We start from the raw sequence: 24,066 nt of genomic DNA, 5'->3' as shown, positions 1-24,066 counted from the left end.
GAGAAATCACCGGAGTGTGTGAATAGCCAGGGTCACGTGTGGCTGTAGCGATGGAGGGACCACCAGACGCCGCCTCAGGACGATCTTTCAGTAAACTGGACATCGTTGGGCCTTTGGCCTTTTTATTACAGTCCCTTGGACATTTTTAAATAGAAATATAAATTCTGGCTTCTTTTTAAAGCAGCCTTTAGGATTGCAAGTTGAAGCTTCAGCTTCCTCTTCAGCATTAGGCCTGGCAGGCCCTCTGCACAGCCCCTGCCGCCCGCCAGGCCTCTGCCCACACTCCAGGCGCCAGGCCTCTGCCCACACTCCAGGCGCCAGGCCTCTGCCCACACTCCAGGCGCCAGGCCTCTGCCCACACTCCAGGCGCCAGGCCTCTGCCCACACTCCAGGCGCCAGGCCTCTGCCCACACTCCAGGCGCCAGGCCTCTGCCCACACTCCAGGCGCCAGCCCTCTGCCCACACTCCAGGTGCCGTCTCCGGTGCCTGCACAGTGCTCACCACAGGACAGCCCTACTGCCAAGCCCCACAGCAGATGTGACCAGGAAGGCGGTCGCTATTCTCTCGCTTCTCTTAAGAAAGTGCCCCTCCAAGCACCAGCCTCGGTGGTCTTGCCCCACACCCTGTGATGAAACTGAGACAAGAGTGGAGAATTTCCAGCTGTGTCTGGAACAGACTTTCATTTTGTCTGGATAATTATAAGTAGGATGGGCAAGGGGGTGGGAAAAAAGGAGACCGAGACCAGATGGACAGGCGTTAAGAAAGGACTGGGGACTCCATGGTCCCTGGTTGCTGCGAACAGGCAGCGGGCAGAGCGGGGCGTCTTCCTTCATCTTCCTCCTGTGCTTTCTCCTAAAGCCAGTGCCCCATGGCCGTCCCCCTCCCTACACCAACCCAAGTGAAGCCTGGGGGGGGGGGGGGGAGATAAAATCGCGGGAGGGGAAAGGAGGAAGAAAGGAAATAGCAGGGGGATGTACCAAGCAAGTGCCCTTGAATCTTTCAGCTCCTCACTCATTTTCCTAAGGCGGTTTGAGGTCATGTGGCTTCCGACTCCAGGAGCCCAGGCAGGATGCGTACAAAGTAAGTGGCGGCTTACGTGGCGGGAGTGAGGGGGGACCTGCTCAGGGAGGAGGAGAAAGGCGCTGGGCAGAGGCCCAGCTAGAACAGGTGCATGCTCGCCATCCTCTGGACTGGACTCCTGAGTAATTCCCGCTCTGGGTCACGCACACTCCAATTTCTGTCTTGTAGTTACTTCAACCTTAGCGAATAAGAAGGCTGAGGTTTTTTCCAGGATGTTGGCTTCCCTTTATTTTGGGGGCAGAGGGGATGGATATATCTTTCTTAGAGTGAGCTCAATAAATATAAATTAGACAAGGAATCACCTTATTTCAAAAGGATTTAGAATAGAATCAATTTAGACCAAATTTAATTTATAAAAACATAATTTATAAGAATGTCTTAATTTTATATTGTGAGGTACACCTACGGTCTGTTGTGTTTATTTAGAAGCAGTCTTCTTCACGTGTGTATTTTGGTGGAGAAGAGCAGAAAGACAGCGGAACATTATGTTTTCCTGCTTGGAGGTGGCACGGAGACACGTGAGCACACATGAACAGTAGGGTGTCGTCATGTGGACTCTTGACTATGCGACGGCTGCTGTTTCTCAGCAATAAGCCCCTTTGATGGAGCTTAAGATGTTTATAATCTTTTGCAATTACAAACCATGCTCCATTGAATAACGACACATATGCCATTTCCCACATGCAGGGATTTATCTAAAGAAGGATTTCCTGGAAGTAGAATTGGGTAAATCCTGTGTGAATTTGTTATTTTGCCAGAAATTACCAAACTACAGGCAAATGGGGACCCGTGCCTGAGAAAGAGAACACCATCGAGAAGTCTCTCAGAAGGAGAGAACGAGGACGCGGTGTTTCCTGCCGGGTATGGACACTGTTGTTAAGGGCTCGTAAAGGTGTTAGTATTTGTTAATTGCGCCTTCTACAGCTGCCACTGGAAGGATCACCAGAGTATAAAGAAAACTCAGTTGGCCACAGGTTTTCTTTTTCCATTCGGTCAGTAAGTATGTGCGTAGTAAGGCACAAACCAGGCACTTGGGGGTCACACCCATGACCGAGACATGGTGTCGGTCTTTACAGTCCTTAGGCCTGGTCAGGTGATTTAAGAACTGGAATCCAGAAAGACAGCAAAATAATCCCACGCTCTGGCTTTATTATCCTACATAATAAAAGCCTAATATGCTAAGTGTCCGACCGTTCGACCAGTTGCTATGATGTGCACTGACCACCAGGGGCAGATGCTCCGACCAGTAAGTTAGCTTGCTGCTGGGGTCCAGCCAATGGGGACTGGGCAAGATGGGCCAGACACGCCCTGGAGCCCTCCCTCAGTCCCTCCCTGGCCCTGATTGTGCAGTGGGGGTCCCTCGGCCTGGCCTGCACGCTCTCAAAATCTGGGACCACCCAGGGGATGTTGGAGAGCCGGTTTTGGCCCATCCCCACAGGCCAGGCTGAGGGACTCTACCGGTGCACACTCCATGCACCGGGCCTAGTTTAAAAATAAAAAGATACAGCCCTAACTGGTTTGGCTCAGTGGACAGAGCATTGGCCTGCGGACTCAAGGATCCCAGGTTCGATTCTGGTCAAGGGCATGTACCTTGGTTGCAGGCACGTCCCCAGTAGGGAGTGTGCAGGAGGCAGCTGATAAATGTTTCTCTCTCATCGATGTTTCTAACTATCTCTCTCCCTTTCTCTCTGTAAAAAATAAAAATAAAAAGATACATATATTTGTTATGAGCACTCATTTAAAAATATCAAGTTTCCTTACTCTGGGGTAGAATTATTCAACATGTACATATGGTGGCGACTTGAAGACTGAAGGAAGTTAAAATGTTTGATTAATAAGAAAAAAAGAAATGATACATAAATTTAGCTCTATTGCTAAAAATTAGCTCTCCAAACAGAGTTATGGTAGGGCAAATAATAAAAAGGGATAGAAAACAAAGCACAGGCTACAGAAATGGTAAAGCAACCTTAGAGAACCCTAGGTCACGGTTCCTAATAAAACATCTAAATATGAAATCAAGCTTGCATGTCTGCACACCCAGCTGCAGCAGGACAGAATGCGTCTGGTCACTCAAGTCCAGGGTTCCGGGTCTTGCCCAGACAATGCTCATCTGACTGACCGTGGGCTGTTCACACCCCTCCGGCCTTGCCTTTTCATCTGAAGAAGCTGAAGCCATTGGATCTTCTATGCCGCATACTATTGTGAGGAACAAATGCAATGGTAGAAAGCACTTTGAAGAGGCTAAAAACCCCACGTGAATGCAAATTCGCATTTCCTCCTTTGGTTGGCATTCAGTGCTGGTATGCCACATACCGCCTAGGCCTGCCTGAATTCAGCGATGGAGTCACAGTTCAGCAAGTGTGAGCTCTGCCGCTTGGCAAGTGACTGTGGCACGCCCCCCAAGCTCTGCATCCCCTTGGACTGCACCTGGGTTCCCTCCCACCCCCCCTCCCCCGCCCTGGCTCTGTGTTCAGCAGCAGAACAGTGACTTAGTTTGGCCACTGGGTAGCACTAGTGACAAGGCGAGCTTAGGTCCCTTCAGAGATTGAGCACTTTTCCCGACTAAGGAGCTTTTCCAGGTTTGTTTGTTTTGTAGCTTCTTAAACATCCTACCTGATAAAAGAGTAATATGCAAATTGACCATACCTTCACTATACCCACCAGCCATGCCCGCCAGCCATGCCCGCCAGCCAATCAGAGCGAGTATGCAAATAAACCCAACCAAGATGGCTACAGCCACAGAGAGCAAGGTTTCCCAGGCAACAGAGGAAGCCAAGCTTTCCGCCTGCCCTTGCTGGCCTAAGCCTCCACTCAAGCTACAAAGTTTCAATTATAGAAGGTAAACAAATCCAAACAGAAATGGCGGCAGCCACAGAGCTGGAGAGAGCAGGCCATGGTTGCCCCCGGCAATGGAGGAAGCCAAGCTTTCCACCTGCCCTGGCCAGCCTAGGCCTCCACTCCAGGCTACAAAGTTTCAATTATAGAAGGTAAATTAACCCCAACAGAAATGGCTGCCGGCCACGGAGCGAGCAGGAGGCTTGACTCCGCTTCAGGCTACAAAGTTTCAATTGTAGAAGTTAAATAAATTCCAGATACCAGGGCCTTCTCTTGGGTCGCTGGGGGGCTTGGCTGGCCTGCAAACCACCACAGGCCCCTCAGGCCTCCCCATGCCCCGAGGGAACCCCCATCCTGATCCGGGACACCCTTCAGGGCAAACCAGCTGGCCCCCACCCCTGCACCAGGCCTCTATCCTATCTAATAAAAGAGTAATATGCAGATTGACCATCACTCCAACACACAATATGGCTGCCCCCATGTGGTCAAAGATCCTGCCCCCATGTGGACACAAGATGGCCACCACAAGATGGCCAGCAGGGGAGGGCAATTGGGAGGCACCAGGCCTGCAAGGGAGGGCAGTTGAGAGGGACCAGGCCTGCAAGGGAGGGCAGTTGGAGACGATCAACCCTGCAGGAGTGGGCAGTTAGGGGTGACCAGGCCGGCAGAGGAGGGAAGTTGGGGGCAAACAGGCTGGCAGGGGAGCAGTTAGGCATCGATCACGCTGGCAGGGGAGTGGTTAGGGGGTGATCAGGCTGGCAGGCAGAAGTGGTTAGGGGCAATCAGGAAGGTGAGCAGTTGGGAGCCAGTAGTCCTGGATTGTGAGAGGGGTCCCAGATTGGAAAGGGTGCAAGCTGGGCTGAGGGACACCCCCTCCATGCATGAATTTCATGCACCGGGCCTCTAGTCGTTATTATAAAGGCACATGCTCCCTGTGAGAATACAGCAGACAGTATGTGCCGTTAAGAGGGAATCCCGTGTCTAGGAAGCCTGCGGGGTTTCCTAGCCCTGATTCGAACGTGTAGCCTGAATGTGCGGGGCACAGATGCTGGGCGGGGTGAGATCACCGCAATGTGGGGGCCACCTGGAGGGGCGGCCGCAAAGCCACGGCGCCCACGCCGCCCTGCCCTGAGAGCACACAGCCCCGCAGTCAGCGTGCCCACACCCGCTCTGAGGCCCGGGTGCAGCTTATGGCTCCTCTTCAATCCTGGTTTTCTCGGAGGAAGTCACACTAACCCACTGCTGGAGCTGATGTTGGGGAGTCAGTAACCGAATAAACCATTTCAGGAAGCAAATCAAAAAGCTTACAGTCCCATGTGTTAACATGTTTTTCTTCTTCGCAGTTTTTCTGGGAGGGACTGATACTGATGTCCTTATGAATAACGGACGGGGGAGGGGAGGCCCCGGCAGCAGGGCAGCCATCTGAGCAGCTGCCCCGGAGGCCGCAAGGTGACCCCCAGGACGGTGACCCCCAGGCGCTGGGGAAGGGACCAGCGGGAGCAGAGGCGCAGCCCCAGGCCGTGGTCTGGGCGGCAGGGAAGGTGCCTGAGGCAGGCACCCCAAGAAAGGCCATGGCCGGTAGGCGCCATGGCGAGGGGGACCGTGCTGGTCAGTCTCCATGAAGGAGTAGGCTGTGGGCCAGCTCAGCTCTCGCACCCTCGGGACTCGGTGCAGGGCGCTCTCGGGCTGCAACTAGCGAAGACCATGCCGGCCCAGTGCCCGGGGGACAGAAGCTCTGGGTGCTGGCGGGCTCGGAGCTCTGCTGCAGCCCCAGCCACTCAGCTGCCGGGAGGGACTGAGGGAAGCGGGACCTTGGAAACCGAGGATGTAATTCCGTGAAAAGAAAGCTGCTACCGTATCTCATCCTCCTGAGGAAGTGCTCATTCCAGCAGCACCCCAAGAGCCCCACTCCCACGAGCAACAGAGAAAGACCATCCACGCATCTCTGATCACAAAACTACACCTACGTATAGTTATACTAGAGGCCTGGTGCACAAAATTCCTGCACGGGGAGGGGGATCCCTCAGCCCAGCCTGTGCCCTCTCGCAGTCCAGGACCCCTCAGGGGATGTCCCACTGATGGCTTATGCCCAGCTCAGGGCTTCTAGCTGAGGGAGCTCCCCCTGTGGAAGTGCACTGACCTGCGTTGAGTGTCTGCCCCCTGGTGGTTAGTTTGCGTCATAGTGACTGGTGGTTCCACTGTTCAGTCAATTTGCATATTAGCCTTTATTATACAGGACTAGAGGCCCAGTGCATGATTGAATCATGCACGTGTAGGGTCCCCTACACGCTTTCGCTTTCGATCACGGGGGAGCTGGGTGCCTGTCCGCTGGTGCACCAGGCCTTTCAGAAGCCTCCGCCGCAGCGGAGGCTTCTGAAAGGCCTGGTGCCTGAGCGGACAGGCACCCAGCTCCCACTCTTTTGATGGTCCGCGGTGGGACGTGAGCTCGCTGCCCCAGAGGCCCCTTCTGTGCCACAGCACAGCCATGGTGCAGATGCTGAGCTTGAGCCGCCGCTGGCGAGGCAAGCTCAGTGTCCCACTGGCCCAATCAGCCACCCCGGCCACCCCGAGTCCCGCCCCCCCCCCCCGCGCCTCCTGGCCAATTGTGGGCATAACGAAGGTACGGTCAATTTGCATATTTGTCTATTATTAGGTAGGATACTAGTGGCCCAGTGCACAAAATTCGTGCACAGGGGTGGGAGGAGTGGGGGCGTGGAGTTCCTCAGCCTGGCCTGCGTCCTCTCGCAATCTGGGTCCCCTCAGTGGATGTCAAGCCTAAACCAGCAACCGGACATCCCCTCGCAATCCGGGATGCTGCATGCACCAGTGACCATACTTTTCATGCAGGTGAATGCATCTTGCTGTTGTATGGGCAGCTACATGTTTTTGCCCTTATTTTATTTTTATTTTTTTTAAATATATTTTATTGATTTTTTTATAGAGAGGAAGGGAGAGGGATAGAAAGCCAGAAACATCGATGAGAGAGAAACATCGATCAGCTGCCTCCTGCACACTCCCTACTGGGGCTGTGCCCACAACCAATGTATGTGCCCTTGACTGGAATCAAACCTGGGATCCTTCAGTCCGCAGGCCGACGCTCTATCCACTAAGCCAAACCGGTTTCAGCTGCCCTGATTTTAAAAAGTAGTACATAACATGGTCCTTCTGAGGCAGTAGTGCCGTCTTCCCCATCTTATGGGTGGAAAACTGAAGCAGAGAGAAGTTAAGTAATTGGCTTTGTCACACAGTTATAAGTGTCAGAATCAGGGCTGACCACAAAATGTGCAAGCCAGAGTCCATGCATGTCATCGCTGCATCATCCTGTTTTTTCAGTGTTAGAGGGGTCTTGCCAGGTTTTAATTTTTAAATCTAAGAGACTGTTCCCAATTATAGGGTAGGGTCCCTAGGCCAGGCCAGCGATCAGGGCCATCTGCGGGGCGACAGATAGGCGGGGCAATGGCGGGGGGGGGGGGGGGGGGGGCTGCTGGTACCTGCTTGGCTGGCGGCCTGGCACCGCCTGCTGGCCGGCCCCACTCCCCGATTGCTGACGCCAGTCGCTTCCCTCTTGGGGGCAGATGCTCAATGCAAGAGCTGCCCCCTGGTGGTCAGTGCACATCATAGCGACCAGTCATTCCACCGTTTGGTCAATTTGTATGTCAGGGTTTTATTATATAGGATGGTGACGTGGCCACACCAACCATTCATAATGCTGCTGACAACCAAGGGCAAATGGGAACCAAACACTCTGGTCAAAGAGTATATTCAACAAGAAAAACGGAGTTTGATTCAACTTGACTGGGCTCATTATTTTATTTTATTTATTTATTCATTTATTTTATGTTTACTTTTTAAAAATACTTTTCATTGATTTCAGAGATGAAGGAAGAGGGAGGGAGGGAGAGAAATACCAATCGTGAGAGAGAATCATTGCCTCCTCGTCTAAGGAGCTGCCTGCTGCACACCACCTACTAGGGATCAAGACTGCAACCGCCCTGTGGCCTCCTGGCTCATAGTCGATGCTCCGTGACTGGGCCACAGCGGCGAGGCTGGGCTCGTTGTTCTAAAATCTGGAGCTCAGTTTCCTCATCTGGCACCCCGAGGGTCCTCGAGCACCCCGGGCGGGGTGCTGTGGGTCGGGAGCACCAATGTTCCCTGGCATGTCCACAAAGGCGAGCCGCCACTGGGCAAACGTCAGTGGATCAGAGGGAAGCTGGCACAACACAGAGAGGCCGGGCTGTGCTGTGAGCATCGCGGGAGCTCGAAGGTGGCCGTGGGAATAACGTTAAGAGAAGTGAAAGGTGAGGGGACGGGAGAGAAGACTCGCTGCACGTAACCCACCAGTGGCCCCGAAACACAGCCAGAGCAGCGATCAACACTGTCTATCATAGGCCGTCCCCACTCCTCAAGCAGCCCCTCCAGGCCAGCAGGCACCCGAAGTTCCCCATCAGGACAAATGTCCTTACCACAGAATTTCAACCCAAAAGTCCAAACTTCTCACCCTGAGTGAACGTGATCAAGCCAGGCTGGTTGGAGCGTCCTCCTGTGGACCAAGGGCGGCAGGTTGGATCCCCGGTGGGGACCCCACAGGAGGCACTGGATGCACATGTCTCTCTCGCATCGAGGTCTCTCTCTGAAATCAATACAAATGAATAAAGAAATACATTTAGTTGATCAAGTGAGAGTGTAAATATTGACCTGGGGGACTAGAATGCAAGAAAGTGCTTGATAGGGGACACAAGAGCCTGAAAGAGAGGGGTATATAAAAGCTGGGGTCTAAAGATGGGGTACCACTTTGTCCCGCATTTTTTAACCAAGTGATACTGTCATGTACACCAAGGAGGATGCTGGGAGAGCAGCAGGACGTCCTGCCCTCACGGCCTGACCTATGCACAGGCCCCGCACAGTAGGTATTATTACGGATTTTGAGAGACAGCCCGAAACAGGCCTCAGCATTTTATGTACCTTTTTCGTGTAACTCTGTCAACCCCATGACATGGGTGGTGTAACTCCCAGTTTACAGTTGGAGAGGCTGAGGCTGTCTGCCCAAGGTCACAGGTCTCCCAGGAAGTAAGCCGGAGGTGCGGGCAGCAGGCAGTGGTGCAGCTGGGATTTGCATCTGAGCTTCTTTTATGTGTGAAGATGCAGGGCCCTCCATGTTTTGGAATAGGGATATTAGGAGTCCGGAAAGAGCCCCAGGAATTCCAGGCTCATAATTATCCCTCCATGTAGTGCTCTCTGCTAGGGAGAGAGGAAGGAAGGAAGGAAGGAAGGGAGGGAGGGAGGGAGGGAGGGAGGAAGGAAGGAAGGAAGGAAGGAAGGAAGGAAGGAAGGAAGGAAGGAAGGAAGAAACTTTAATTGCCAGGCTCCCAAATTATGGGCAACAAGACAGCTTCAGTTCCAAAATGGCCACCACAGCGTTTTCCTGTGGTCAGAGCAGTTACTTAGTAACTGACCCCCAGCAGTGCCGCCCCGGACTGCACTGGGGCAGAATGGCACCTGGGCCTCCTTCTCCCAGTGATAGTTCAGGCAAACAGTGGAGGAAAGAGGTAATCAGGGCATGAGCATGCGGTGAGTGCAGCAGTGAGTGTGCACTGAGTGTGCGGTGAACACGGCAGAAAGTGTGCAGCTAGCGCAACAGTGAGTTGCAACGAGCATGGTAGTGAGTGTGCACTGAGTTTGCAGTGAACATGGCAGTGAGAAGTGAGTGAGCAGTGAGTGTGCAGTGAGCGTGGCAGTGAGCAGTGAGTGTGCAGAGTGTGCAGTGAGCACAGCAAGAAAGGATTTGTCTGCAGGGCCAGTGATGGGGGTGCCCGCTTTTGTACTTGTTGCCTCTGCCTTTTCCTCCTCCTGGAAAGGCTTTTGGTGACCAGTTCTCGGTGGGGAAGCAGAGGGCAGTCAGCCGCAGGCAGACCAGAGCACTTCCTGGCCCTGGCGGGAGGGGGCTGGGGTGCCCTCAGTGGTTAGAGCATTGGACCCACCGAAGGGTCTCGGGTTTGATTCTTGGTCAAGGGCACGTACCTGGTTGTGCATTTTCTCCCAGCCCCTGCCCCCTGCCATCTCTCTCCCTCCCTCCCTCCCACAAGCAATGGAAAAAATATGCTCATGTGAGGATTGACAACAAAAAGATCCTGTGGGGATGTTGATGAGAAGGGAAGGTGCCGGGGACCTGGAGAAGGCGGGGGAGAGCGGGGACGATGGGAAGGAGGCTGTATTCTTGCACCAGCCTACAGTGAGGGCACCACATCCAGCACCCGTGCTGCTTCCAGAGCCTGACGGAGGAAGGCTTCTTTCTGTAGAGCTGGCCGCGGGCTCTGAGGCTGGCACTACCTGTTCCACCATCAGCATTTCGGTCAAAATCGGAGCAATTCGTTCCCATTTCGAGAAGAAATAAAGAGGAGAAACCAAGATGGCGGCATAGGTAAACACCTGAACTTGCCACCTCACACAACCACATCAAAACTACACTAAAAGACAAAACGGACATCATCCAGAACCACAGGAAGGCTGGCTGAGTGGAAATTCTACAACTAGAAGGGAAGAGGAAGCACACTGAGACTCAGAGGAGCTGCAGAAGGCAGAGGTACAGAGGCGCAGGCGTGGAGAGGGCTGGCAACTGAGCACGCAGCTGGCTTTCTCAATCTGGAGGGAGACACAAGCTCCCAACTGCTCTGAACTCCAGTTCCGGGTGAGACTCTGGGGACCCAGACTCATACGGAGAGAAACTGGACTGTCTGGCAGCGGGCGGAACTCAAGGGCGGCTTTCTCTCAGAGGTGCTTGCAGCGATTACCGAGGGTCTGAGGGACACTGAGACCGGGGGCCTCTTAGGGAAGGGCTGATGGGAAGCCATTGCTGTTTGCGCACCCTGAGACCCCGCTCCAGTCAAGCTGTGCGCAGAGGCTTTTGCATATGAATGACCTGGTCCTTTGAAATCTAAACTTACCTATCAAACTGCAGCTGAGTCAGTGAAACCCAGGACATCCAAAAAAAGGCCCAAGGCCCCACAGCAGCTTGCATTGCTTCACAGCTGGGCCTCATCTGGGCACCTCCAAACCCAAACAAAGAAGAGGAATCTGCAGATCTCTCCGTAGCTCCTGCTGGGTGGCCTCAGGCAGAGGCTAAATTAGCACCTCCTTGGAGATCCAAGAACCAGTGTACCCAGGCGTCAGAGTGGGACCATCCAGATTACAACTCCTCAGATCCATAAGGGACACACTCAGGGGGCAGACTCAGTGAGCACCAAAGCACCACTAAAGCAAGTCTTGCCTCATAAGGGTGTCTCCAGCACAGAAGTTCTCTCATCATAGACACAGCTGATCCTCACAGCCAATTGACCTGGAGGTCAATTCCTCCCAGTGATACCAACAATCAAGACTTAACTACAGCCGAAACAGGTTTGGCTCAGTGGATAGAGCGTCGGTCTGCGGACTGGAAGGTCCCAGGTTCGATTCTGGTCAAGGGCATGTACATTGGTTGTAGGCACATCCCCCGGTGGGGGGTGTGCAGGAGGCAGCTGGTTGATGTCTCTCTCTCATCGATGTTTCTGGCTCTCTATCCCTCTCCCTTCCTCTCTGTGAAAAATCAATAAAATATATTTTTTTAAAAAAAGACTTAACTACAACAAGACTGTGCACTCAGCCCACAAAGGGGTGCACCAAGAGTGTCCACCTCAGGTAACTGGGGAGGCTGAGCCACTGTGCCCTATAGGACACCTAGCACACAAAGCCACTCTAACAACACAAGGAAGCAGCCATAATGTGGAGACAAAGAAACAGGTCACAAATGAAAGAAATGGAGGAAAGCAAATGACTGGATATAGAGTTCAAAACCACGGTTATAAGGTTTTTCAAGAATTTTCTAGAAAAGGCCGATAAATTTAGTGAGACCCTCGAGGATATGAAAAAGGACCAACTAGAAATTAAGCATATACTGACTGAAATAAAAAGTAATATACAGAGATCCAACAGCAGACTAGAGAATCGCAAGAATCAAGTCAAAGATTTGAAATACAAAGAAGCAAAAAAACACCCAACCAGAAAGATAAAAAAAAAAAAAAATTCAAAAATATGAAGATAGTGTAAGGAGCCTCTGGGACAACTTCAAGAGTACCAACATCCTAATTATGGGGGTGCCAGAAGAAGAGAGAGAGCAAGATACTGAAAACCTATTTGAAGAAATACTGACCGAAAACTTCCCCCACCTAGTGAAAGAAATAGACTTACAAGTCCAAGAAGCGCAGAGAACCCCAAACAAAAGGAATCCAAACAGGACCACACCAAGACACATCATAATTAAAATGCCAAGAGCAAAAGACAAAGAGAGAATATTAAAAGCAGCAAGAGAAAAACAGTTATTTACCTACAAGGGAGTACCCATAAGACTGTCAGCTGATTTCTCAACAGAAACTATGCAGGACAGAAGGGAGTGGCAAGAAATATTCAAAGTGATGAATAGCAAGAACCTACAACCAAGATTACTCTACCCAGCAAAGCTATCATTCAGAATTGAAGGGCAGATAAAGAGCTTCACAGACAAGAAAAAGCTAAAGGAGTTCATCACCACCAAATCAGTATTATATGAAATTCTGAAATGTATTCTTTAAGAAGAGGAAGAAGAAGAAAAAGGTAAAGATAAAAATTATGAACAACAAATACATATCTATCAACAAGTGAATCTAAAAATCAAGTGAATAAAAAGTCAGATAAACAGAATAAACTGGTGAATATAATAGAATCAGGGGCATAGAAAGGGAGTGGACTGACAATTCTCGGGGGGAAAGGGGTGTGGGGGGTGCAGGAAGAGACTGGACAAAAATCATACACCTATGGATGAGGACAGTTGTGGGGAGGTAAGGGCAGAGGGAGGGGTGGCAACTGAGTGGAGAGGAGCTATGGGGGGAAAAAGAGGAACAATTGTAATAATCTGAACAATAAAGATTTATTTTAAAACTAAGAATTTTTAAAAAACAAAAAAAAGAAAAAAAGAAAAAAGCCTAATTGCCCAATTCACAACAAGCTGAGTGCTTTTCTTCTTGTTTTTTTTTTTAAATATAAAAACCAGCCGAAACCGGTTTGGCTCAGTGGATAGAGCGTCGGCCTGCGGACTCAAGGGTCCCGGGTTCGATTCCGGTCAAGGGCATGTACATTGGTTGCGGGCACATCCCCGGTGGGGGGTGTGCAGGAGGCAGCTGATCGATGTTTCTCTCTCATCGATGTTTCTAGCTCTCTATCCCTCTCCCTTCCTCTCTCTGTAAAAAATCAATAAAATATATAAAAAAATAAAACCATATTTACTACTACAATAGGTGGCAGCTGGAAGCCCTACATGCGAACACAGACAACATGAAGCACATCCCCAGGGGACGGGGAGCACGGCAGAGGCCACCGGATTAGTCCAAGAGCCTTCCAATGGACTGCTGGGTGGACGCGAGCTGCTGCTCAGCTGGAGCCTTCTTTGATGGTGACAGAGCAGGTGAGGACAGGCCTGGGGACCCCACAGGCCACCCCAGTGCCTGCTTGGAGCGCGCAAACACGTAGGGCCCATTCTGGTCCTCACACAGCAGCGGGAGGGGCAGGATCCCGGGCTCTGCGTCTGCAGCCGCCACAAGGAGCTCAGAGGCGCCTCTGGGAGGGCTGGGGTGGCCTCATTGGCTCTCCGAAGCCGCTTGTAGTTGCGCCTGCTGAGCGAGGCCTGATCTTTTTTGGTGAGGGGGGCATTGCGAGAGGGAGGCCTGTGGGTTACATCAGCCTCAGTCCAGGCTGTGGTTCGGGGTCCCGCCTCTCCTCAAGACCCTGAGTGCTTTTCTTCAGGAAAGATGAAAATATCGGTAAATTTTAGGATAGTAACAAGAAACTTCACCCTCTGGCAGGCGTCGTTGGCTGGTGCCGCCCCTGTCCCTCCTCTGCACTGTCACCGGCATGAGGACAGCGGCCGGAAGAGCCGCCTGGCTCTCCGAGCTCGGCCCACACTGTGCGCAGCCCCAGCCCATCGATGCCAGGCTGGCTGCGTGGACAGACATTAGAATGCCTTTCAGTCTGTCGGTCACTGAGTCTTCATGGAATATCCAGACACATTAGACACACACCTGCTCTGCAGACAGGGCCACACAGGTGGAAAGATAGCGTCCAGCTCCTCGTGCCTGTGTGTCGCCAGAGGAGTCCCCGGAGACGCCCCGGGCAGAGGCAACTACAGCGTCTCGAGGGCTGCACAGGGCGCCCCACAGGCTCACCCGGGTGGTCCTCAGCCGGATGCGCTCCCGCGCCTGTCCCCCCCTTCAGAGAGGCCGCGGAGGCCGCGCAGGGGCAGCGCGCCTCCTTACAAGGGCCCGCTCTGAGGCTAGAAGGCCTGGCTCCCTGAGCCTGTCTTTGCACAAAGTGCCCAGCTGGTGCAGGGGATCTCTCAGCGTTTATTACAGTCACAGTGCGCATGCTCTTTGTGACCCTTCCTCCTGGTAGCGGCTGGTGCGCTTCAGGGGCCACCAGGGCAGGCACACGGCCCGTGCTTAGAAGGAGACACTGTACTGGGTTTTCAATCACCTTTGTCACAGTCTTGACATTCTTAGGGATTTTCTTTTCCCGTTTGCGCTTTGTGAGTGAAGTCCAACGGCATAGCAGCACAGGTCGGGGCCAGAGCCCAAGCCCAGTGGCCTTGCCTCCCACACCTCTGAGGCCCCCCGGACTGGCTCTAAGCTGCCCACCGCCCACTGCCCTCCCTTCCCACAGGAAGCAGTGCCACCTTCTCTGCTGGCGCCTCTCAGCAGGGACGTGGGCACCGTGGGGGCCGGAGCAGTCAGGCACACACCCTTGTCTTGCCCTGTGAGGAGCTCGCGGCCCCCTCCGTATGGCTGTGCCTAAAGAAGTGCCACATTGACCAGCAAAAGCAAAAAAAGCCCCATGGCACGCAGCGAGTGGCGCCGCCGCGGGGAGAGGGCTGTTCCTGCACTCGCGCAGGTTCCCTTTGGCACCGGGTCCTCGGGTTAGGAGCCTGCTGCTCACGGCCAAGTTCCACGTGAGGCAAAAAGGTGGCAAAGGGTGTCCTGACACCCCCGCCTTGTGCCCTGGGTGCACGGACGGGTGAGACTGGAATTAACTTCATAAAGGCAGGGGCTTTTCTGTCTGGCTGCAGGTTTTATAATCAAGGCCTAATGTAGAGCTTGATACATGGCATCTGCTGTTAGGTATTTATTAATATAAATTAATTGAATACATTTTTATTTCAACCTAGTAAATTGAAACTTAAAAATTTAAACAACCTAAATATCCTTAGTTAAATAAGTATGATACATTCGTGCAACAAAAGATTGTGTAGCTGTATACAATATGTTCTCGAGACACTGGTATGTGAATATATCACCATGTTTTTAAAGAAAAGGAGGGTGGGGAGAGAAACCAAGATGGCAGCATAAGGTAAACACCTATACTGCGGCCTCGCACAACAATTTTAAAACTGCAACTGGAAGACAGAGCGGACATCGTCCAGAACCACCGGAAAGCTGGCTGAGTGGAAATTCTACAACTAGAAGGAAAGAGAAAAGGACACTGAGACCCAGAGGAGCTGTGGAGGACAGAGGTGCGGAGACCCACGCACGCGGAAAGGGCGGGCGGCTGAATACACGGCTGGCTTACTCGCAGCGCGTGGAGAGAGTAGGCAGCTAATGCGCGGCTAGCTTTCTCGTTCGGGAGGAAAACAAAACCTCCCGACTGTACTGAAATCCAGCTCTGGGTGAGACTTTGGGTACCACACTCACTCGGGGAGAAACTGGACTGTCTGGCAGCGGGCGAAACTCAAGAGCAGCCTTCTCTCAGAGGTGCACACAGCCATTGCCGCAGGACACAGGGCCCTCGTAGGGCGGGGCTGACAGGAAACCAAGGCTGTCTGCTCCACCCTGAGACTCGGCCCCATCCCAGCTGAGCACAGAAGCCCTTCCAGCGGAGACACTGCTGATCCTCACAGCCAATTGGCCTGGAGATCAACTCTGCCCGGTGATACCAACAACAATCAAGGCTTAACGACAACAAGACTGCACACACAGCCCACAAAGGGGCACACCAAGCGTGTCCACCTCAGGTAACTGGGGAGGCCGAGCCACTGGGCCCTGCTAGGACACCTAGCACACAAAGCCACTCTATCAACTCAGGGAAGCAGTTAAAATGCGGAGACAAAGAGGCAGGCCACAAATGAAGGAAATGGAGGAAAGCAAAAGAATGGATATAGAGTTCAAAACCACGGTTATAAGGTTTTTCAAGAATTTCCTAGAAAAGGCCGATAAATTTAGTGAGACCCTCGAGGATATGAAAAAGGATCAACTAGAAATTAAGCATATACTGACTGAAATAAAAAATATTATACAGAGACCTAAAAGCAGACCAGAGGATTGCAAGAACCAAGTCAAAGATTTGGAATACCAAAAAGCAAAAAACACTCCTCCGGAAAAGAAAAAAGCAAAAAGAATTTAAAAAATTGAAGATAGTGTAAGAAGCCTCTGGGACAACTTCAAGCGTACCAACATCCGAATTATAGGGGTGCCAGAAGAAGAGAGAGAGCAAGATACTGAAAACCTATTTGAAGAAATAGTGACAGAAAACTTCCCCCACCTGGTGAAAGAAATAGACTTACAAGTCCAGGAAGCACAGAGAACCCCAAACAAGAGGAATCCAAAGAGGACCACACCAAGACACATCATAATTCAAATGCCAAGAGCAAAAGACAAAGAGAGAATATTAAAAGCAGCAAGAGAAAAACAGTTAGTTACCTACAAGGGAGCACCCATACGACTGTCAGCGGATTTCTCAACAGAAACTATGCAGGCCAGACGGGAGTGGCAAGAAATATTCAAAGTAATGAACAGCAAGAAACTACAACCAAGATTACTCTACCCAGCAAAGCTATCATTCAGAATTGAAGGGCAGATAAAGAGCTTCACAGATTAAAAAAAAAAAAGCTAAAGGAGTTCATCACCGCTAAACCAGAATTATATGAAATGCTGAAAGGTATTCTTTAAGAAGTGGAAGAAGAAGAAAAAGATAAAGATAAAAATTATGAACAACAAATATGTATCTATCAACAAGTGAATCTAAAAACCAAGGGAATAAAAAATCTGATGAACAGAATAAACTGGTGAATATAATAGAATCAGGGGCATAGAAAGGGAGTGGACTGACAATTCTCAACGGAAAGGGGTGTGGGGGGTGCGGGAAGAGACTGAACAAAAAGCGTACACCTATGGATGATGACAGTGTGTGTGGGGGGGGAAGGGCAGAGGGTGGGATAGGAACCTGGTGGAGGGGAGATATTGGGGGAAAAAAGAGGAACAATTGTAATAATCTGAACAATAAAGATTTATTAAATTTAAAAAAAAGAAAGAAAAGGAGGGTGGGGATGCAGTCCCAGGACGGCCCCCCGTGGCTCCCTCCAGTGCGCACACGTGCAGGGTTCAGAGGAAACCGAAACTGGCGCCACATGGCTGGGAGGGAAGTTTTTCAAAGTATATTATTTTATACCTTCAGATTTTGAAACAGAAGCAAATGTGCAAAGAAATCAGAGGACCAATTTTTAAGAGTACAACAGCTCTCTCCTCTGTGTGCGGTGCATTTCACACAGGATCGGGGACTTGTGCACCACTGTCCGGGGCAGCCACTGGGCAAGCGGCCGCTTATTGGGCGCTCACAGCTTCCCCTGGGCGGCACGTTCACGCGCGTGCACATCCCTGTGGTCGCAGGATGCCGCCGATCGGCTGATGCTGGTCTCGCTGACCTCAGGAGGTGAGGGAAACACCCCATCCCACAGCTCTTTCCCTGTGGCCTGAGGACTCAGAGAGGGAGCCAGGCGGGGGCGTGTCTGTTCTGGCTTTGGCTATGCTGACATCTACTAACCTTGCTAACCTCCCATGCTTGCCTCTCTGAGCATGGTGGCCATCAACTCCCGACGTTCAACTTGTGGGGATCAGAAGGAGTCACCCCAAGTATGCCTCTGTGGTGTGTGGATTGTTTTGACCTAAAGGCAACCAAGACCCTGTGGTCTCGCGAAACTTCTGTCCTCGTTAGCTGCCTAGAAGGTGTTTAATTGGGGGCCGTGTCTCTGATGTCAGATTATCAGCGATAACCCTTCCACCTGCCTATAGGGCAGGCCAGCTTCTGGTTACTGACCCCCTCCCTGCTGCACCCCTTGAGGCCCCACAGCCTCCCTGAGGCCTAGCCCTCGCCCTAGCTCGGAATGTCAGCAGCATCTCATTTCACCTTTCTGCCCTGAGCCACTCCGGCCTGGGGGCCTCTGGCTCTCATGTGTCGGGGTGCCCGTGAGCACATATGTAATCTAGTTGGTCATGTTCTCTCGCTGTCTTTTCATGTCTATGTGACCAGTGGAAAGGACCTGAGGGTAGAGGAAGTTCCCTCCCTACAAGGCCACGCTGTCCCGACCTTCCTGCCTGTCCTTCGGGAGCAGGAAGCTGGCTCAGCCGAGGGGCTGCTCTCCGCTGGGCGCCGGCCTGGCCCTGGACTTGCAGCTGGAGGAAGCCGCGGGCAGTTTCAGTCATGAGGCGTTAGAACGAGGAAACTCAAGGTTCCTTCCCCTTTAAAAGGCCAACAGTGATCCCTCTCCCTTGGCTAATACTGGGAGGGGGGCGGGGGACTCAGCAAGCTGCTCCCTGAGGTCCAAGGAGTGAGGGTCCGATCCCAGCTGGTCAGATCCCAGGAGCCCCTTCAAAGGCTGGGTCACGGGGAGGGAGCGGGGAGGGCGGCTGGTGCCAGGCAGCCTCCTCTCTGTAGCTCAGGGGGTGGGCAGGCCACCCCTGTCATCTCCTGGGTCTGTGGCCCTTTGTGTGAGCGCCTGGCAAGGATGACGTGGGGCCCAGCTGCAGGAGGAGGGCGGCGGGGCGTTGCCTCGTCTGTCCTCGTCTGTCCCAGGCGTCTTCAGTGGTGGGACAGGCCGCGCCGCCTGCCTGCAGGCCAGGGCCTCTGCTGGTCCGTCCTGTCCCGTCCCGTCCCGTCCCGGGAGAGTGAAGATGGCGCGTTTCTGGAGCTCCCCTCTGCCCGGCCGCCTGCCCTTCCTCCTGCTGCTGCTCCAGTCGCCTTGCAGCCGCGCAGGTAAGGCCGGTCCTGACTCCTGCCCGCTCCCTCCTCCTCCGGCGGCTGTGCAGACTCCTCTGAGACACAGGTTCGGGGGCCCCTCCTCAGACAGGGCGGCTGCCTCCTGGCCCGGACCCTCCGCCAGGCTCTCCGGGAGGTGCCTCCTGGCTGCTTGGCTGTGGTCTCTGCCCCAGCGAACAGGGAGTGACAGGAACAGCCCCTTGGAGTGGCCGTGGGGTCAGGGAGACAGGCCCGTGGCCGTGGGGTCAGGGAGACAGGCCCGTGGCCGTGGGGTCAGGGAGACAGGCCCGTGCCCGTGGGGTCAGGGAGACAGGTCCGTGGCCGTGGGGTCAGGGAGACAGGTCTGTGACAGCTTAGGGGTCCCGATCCCGAAAGCCCGCAGCATCGTATGGGGTTGAGTGCTCCGTGCCCGCGGCAGGAGCCGGTGAGTCTGGCGGTGCCCTGTGCTCAGTCCCGGGAGAAAGAAGAGAAACTGGGGGCCCCTGGGGAGCCCCTGACAGAAGAGGCCGCCCTTGCCCTCCCGGGGCCTTGCAGCCAGCGGGGCTCCCATCTCCCCGCGGCTCCGACTCGAACGGGGAGACACGGTCCCTGTGGGAACAGCCAGGCGCGTGCAGGGCGCCCAGCTGGCCGGTTGGGGTCCGAGGAGCCAGGAAGCGGCGCCTGCGGAGCAAGGTCTCAGGCGCGGGGCGCGGGGCGCGGGGCGCTGGCCGCGGGGAGGCTGCGGGGGGAGGGGGGGCGGTGGGGAGTCCGCCCGCTTTGGCCAGGTCCGAGCGGGAGCCCGCGCCGAGCTGGAGTGCGGGGCTGGGGGCCGGGCTGAGCGCGGGGCTGAGCACGGGGCTGGGGGCCGGGCTGAGCGCGGGGCTGAGCGCGGGGCTGGGGGCCGGGCTGAGCGCGGGGCTGAGCGCGGGGCTGAGCGCGGGGCTGGGGGCCGGGCTGAGCGCGGGGCTGGGGGCCGGGCTGAGCGCGGGGCTGGGGGCCGGGCTGAGCGCGGGGCTGGGGGCCGGGCTGAGCGCGGGGCTGGGGGCGGGGCTGAGCTCGGGGCTGAGCGCGGGGCTGAGCGCGGGGCTGGGGGCCGGGCTGAGCGCGGGGCTGAGCGCGGGGCTGGGGGCCGGGCTGAGCGCGGGGCTGAGCGCGGGGCTGAGCGCGGGGCTGGGGGCCGGGCTGAGCGCGGGGCTGAGCGCGGGGCTGGGGGCCGGGCTGAGCGCGGGGCTGAGCGCGGGGCTGGGGGCCGGGCTGAGCGCGGGGCTGAGCGCGGGGCTGGGGGCCGGGCTGAGCGCGGGGCTGAGTGCGGGGCTGAGTGCGGGGCTGGGGGCCGGGCTGAGCGCGGGGCTGAGTGCGGGGCTGGGGGCCGGGCTGAGCGCGGGGCTGAGTGCGGGGCTGAGTGCGGGGCTGGGGGCCGGGCTGAGCGCGGGGCTGAGTGAGGGGCTGAGTGCGGGGCTGGGGGCCGGGCTGAGCGCGGGGCTGAGTGCGGGGCTGGGGGCCGGGTTGAGCGCGGGGCTGGGGGCTGGGCCGCTCGCCCCAGGCGTCCAGGAAGGGAGCTCCCTCCCGGCTCAGACGCCCCTCCAAACGCCCGTCCAGCCCCAGGGAGAGCCGCGTCCCGCCGGGCGCGCCCCTGACGCCCGGTGTCCCGCACAGGACAGTTCCGCGTGGTGGGCCCGGGGCGGCCCGTGCGCGCCCTGGTGGGGCACCCCGTGGAGCTGCCCTGCCGCCTGGCCCCCGCCCGGAACGCCAGCGGCATGGAGGTGGGCTGGCACCGGCCGCCCTTCTCCCGCGTGGTGCACCTGTACCGCGGCGGCCGCGACCAGGCGGAGGAGCAGGCGCCCGAGTACCGCGGCCGCACCGAGCTGCTGCGGGGCGCCATCGCCGAGGGCCGGGTGGCGCTGCGCATCCTCAGCGTGCGCTTCTCCGACGAGGGCGGCTTCACCTGCTTCTTCCGGGACCACGCGCAGCAGGAGGAGGCGGCGCTGGAGCTGCAGGTGGAAGGTGGGTGCCGCAGGCCCTCGGCTGTTCCTGTCTTTTGGTGACAGAGTTTTATGGGTGCCGGAGGGGGGGGGCAGAGAAGCCTCAGTGGTGAGAGAACCAGGGGTCGGCTGCCTCCTGCGCCCCCACACTGGCGGAAACCCCGCTGTGCGCTGACCCCCTGGCTCCCAGGGCCCGCTCCGCCGGGAGGCCGGGGCCTGGGCTTTCGCCGTCCTCAGCCCCACACCGCCTCCGGGGAGCCCTCCAGAGAAGCATCCAGGCCTCGGGGTCTGCTGCCTCGTTGCTCAGAATGGGAGCCGCCAGAGCAGGCAGCCCACAGTGCGGACGTGGCTGAGTACGGCTTATCCATCCGGGAACGCCGTGCAGCCATTAAAAGGGTTGTTTTGGGGCGGGGGGGGGCAGACGGCCTGGGGGCGTGCCACAAGCATTGCTGAGCGATGAGAGCAAGCCGCACTGCCCTGGCCGGCCTCAGGGGTTAGAGCGATGCCCGCAGACGAGGCTCTCGGTTCCATTCCAGGTCCCGGGCCTGTACCGCGGCCGCAGGCTCCTAGCCCGGGAAGGGGCACAGGTGGGCGGCGACCTGTCCCTGAGTCTCTCGGACCAATGTTTCTCTCTCCCCCTCCTGCCTCCCTCCCACTCTCTCTAGAAATCAATGGAATAAATATCCTGGGGCCAGGATTTAAAAAAAAAAAAGCAAGCTACACAATGACACGATGTGAAGAAAAACTAAACCTTATGTTTGTGAATATGTTGTGTATCTCAGAGAAATATGAAAAGAGATCCATAGGAAAGTTAGTGTGGTTCACTTTGGGGGAGCAGAGAGGAGAATGGGGTGTGACCCACCCCAGAGCACGAAAGAAAAGATCGTAATTATCCATGTGACCTTCCTGTAAAAGCACAAGTACATGTACATTTGTGTACATAATGTAACGTGCATTTGTGTACATATAAAGAAAAGATTTGTAAGGAACAAAAACCAAAATAGGAAAAAAAAAGAGATCAATGGAGGCAACAAAACCCGAAAGAATCAATTTCTGATCAGTTTGTGCGACTAGAAGACAATATGAATAATCTGAGTTAGTCAAGTGTGCCAGGGGCTTTTTCCTTCTTGTTGCTTTGGAATATCTGCTTTTATTTGTTATAAACAAGGGGATTAGTCCTAAAAGAGTCAAATTGACCAAATTCTATTACAATGAATTCCAAAGTTGATGTGTCTGCGGTGTTTTATTAGATGAGAAACGTTATTGAAAAATATATTCCAACATAGTTGAGGGGAGCAAGCCGCTAAAACACACGTCTGAACATGTCACCTGAGCGTGTGCTTCCTCTACGCCCTTCCCGGAGCTGCACTGGAGTGTTCTCTGTGATGGGTGACCTGCAATTCGTCTCATTTTATTATTATTATTATTTTATCCCAGGATGGTTAGATGTGGGCAAGGTGAAGTGGATGAAAGGGAAGCTTTGAAAATTAATTATTTTTTAATTGATTGATCTTCAGAGGGAGAGAGAAATATTGATTTTGTTGTTCTACTTATTTCTGCATTTATTGGTTGCGTCTTGTATGTTCCCTGACTAAAGCCGGATCAGACAACGCTCTAACCGCCGAGCGCTGGCCAGGGAGAAGTTAATTGCTCTGTAATGGAAGGACAAAGGTGTTGTGAGGGTGGGAGCCTCCTTTCTCCCCTTTCCTCCTCCCCACCTGCGGCCAAACGCCAGCCAACCCCTCAGACAATAGCTGCAGGCTGGGACCAGAGCGCATTGTGTGGAGAACAAAGCCTATTCTAGGGACGGGGTGGCTGTGAGGACAGCGTGTGTCACGGAGTGCTCTTCAGACAGCATTTGTTGTACAAGAAAAAGTGACCTCAAAACGAAAACTGCCTCAGGGAGGGGGGTTTCCTCTGGGTTGGTATCCACACTCCACCCCCTCCTCCGGTTCCAGCCTGCGTGCCTGGAGCCCGGGAGAGGAGTTTTACAGCCACACCAGCGCCCGCCTGGCTGGGAGCGGCCGAGGCGAGGCTGGGCTCCGGTCAGCGCTGGGCCAGTGCAGGTCCCGGGCGCTTGCACCTGCTCCTCCGCAGAGTTTTGTTGTCTCTCTGACCTCATTCTTTCCTTGTCATTTTTGTGGCTTTATTAATAGTTGTCTCTAATCCTTTCTTTAAACTCATCATTATGAAACCTTAAAATATATACCGAGGTCGAGAGAATAACGATAACGAGCCTCCAAGGACCCATCACTGCCCGCAATAGCTATGACCAAAGGCAAACTGCTTCGCTGACCCCCATTACCTGCTTCCGACTGAGTTAGAGGCAAGTCCTAGGCTGCAGGATCACCTCATTGCTAAATCCGTGAGGATGCATCATTCGAGTGAAGACCGCTTGAGGAGGTGGCCGAGGTAGAAGGGGGTAAAGGGGGGACAAACGGTTCGGGAAGGAGCCCTGACCCGGTAGCTCAGCTGGCTGGAGCATCGTCCAGATGTGCCACGGCTGAGGCCTGGTCCCCGTCAGGGCACATACAAGAAGCAGCCAATGATGCACAGACAAGTGCACAGCAAACCAGTGCTTCTCTCCTCCCTTCCTTCCTCTCTAAAATCAACCTACGCATTTTTAAATGGTGACGGAAGAAGACTTGACTTTGGATGGAGAAGCCACGATGCAGTATGCAGGTGATGTGTTATAGAGCTGTACTTGAAACCTACACCGAGTGGCCAGATGATGATGGTCTCTGAACGCATAATAATCTGGCCTCTCAGTGTATATCCTATATAATAAAAGGCTAATATGCACGTTGTCCCCTCCACCAGGAGTTCAACCAGCAGGCAGGCCGGCCAACTGTCCATGTCCCCTCCCCCTGGCCAGGCTGACTGGACCCCACCTATGCACGAATTCATGCACTGGGCCTTCAATACACACACACACACACACACACACACACACACACACTCACTGAGTGGCCAGATTACTATGCGTTCAGAGATCATAATAATCTGGCCACTCAGTGTATATTATGTTGACCAATGTCATCCCAAAAAATTCAATGAAAAAGAGTAAAATGCTTTAAGAAATTATAATCACAAGACTATGATCACATTT

The 24,066-nt window shown here is 54.3% G+C and overlaps 1 protein-coding gene across 3 annotated transcripts in view; it reads left to right on the top strand.

Moving 5' to 3' along the window:
* Positions 1–24,066, top strand: part of MOG (myelin oligodendrocyte glycoprotein) — a gene marked incomplete at its 3' end in the record, with an annotated part of 51,921 nt that overhangs the window by 23,090 nt on the left and 4,765 nt on the right. For 2 of the 3 annotated variants that reach the window (XM_079781238.1, XM_079781237.1), the window contains exons 2-6: positions 1,004–1,941; positions 13,218–13,384; positions 17,419–17,673; positions 18,271–18,993; positions 20,632–20,979. In XM_079781238.1, coding sequence (XP_079637364.1) covers positions 18,912–18,993; positions 20,632–20,979 — 430 coding nt within the window. In that variant the 5' untranslated portion in view covers positions 1,004–1,941; positions 13,218–13,384; positions 17,419–17,673; positions 18,271–18,911. The remainder of the gene's footprint in view (positions 1–1,003; positions 1,942–13,217; positions 13,385–17,418; positions 17,674–18,270; positions 18,994–20,631; positions 20,980–24,066) is intronic. The other variant, XM_079781239.1, reaches the window with a different exon arrangement.

The sequence above is a fragment of the Cnephaeus nilssonii genome (assembly GCF_951640355.1).
Source record: "Cnephaeus nilssonii genome assembly, chromosome: 9".
NCBI lineage: Eukaryota > Metazoa > Chordata > Mammalia > Chiroptera > Vespertilionidae > Cnephaeus > Cnephaeus nilssonii.
This window is presented reverse-complemented; position numbering and strand designations above follow the sequence as displayed.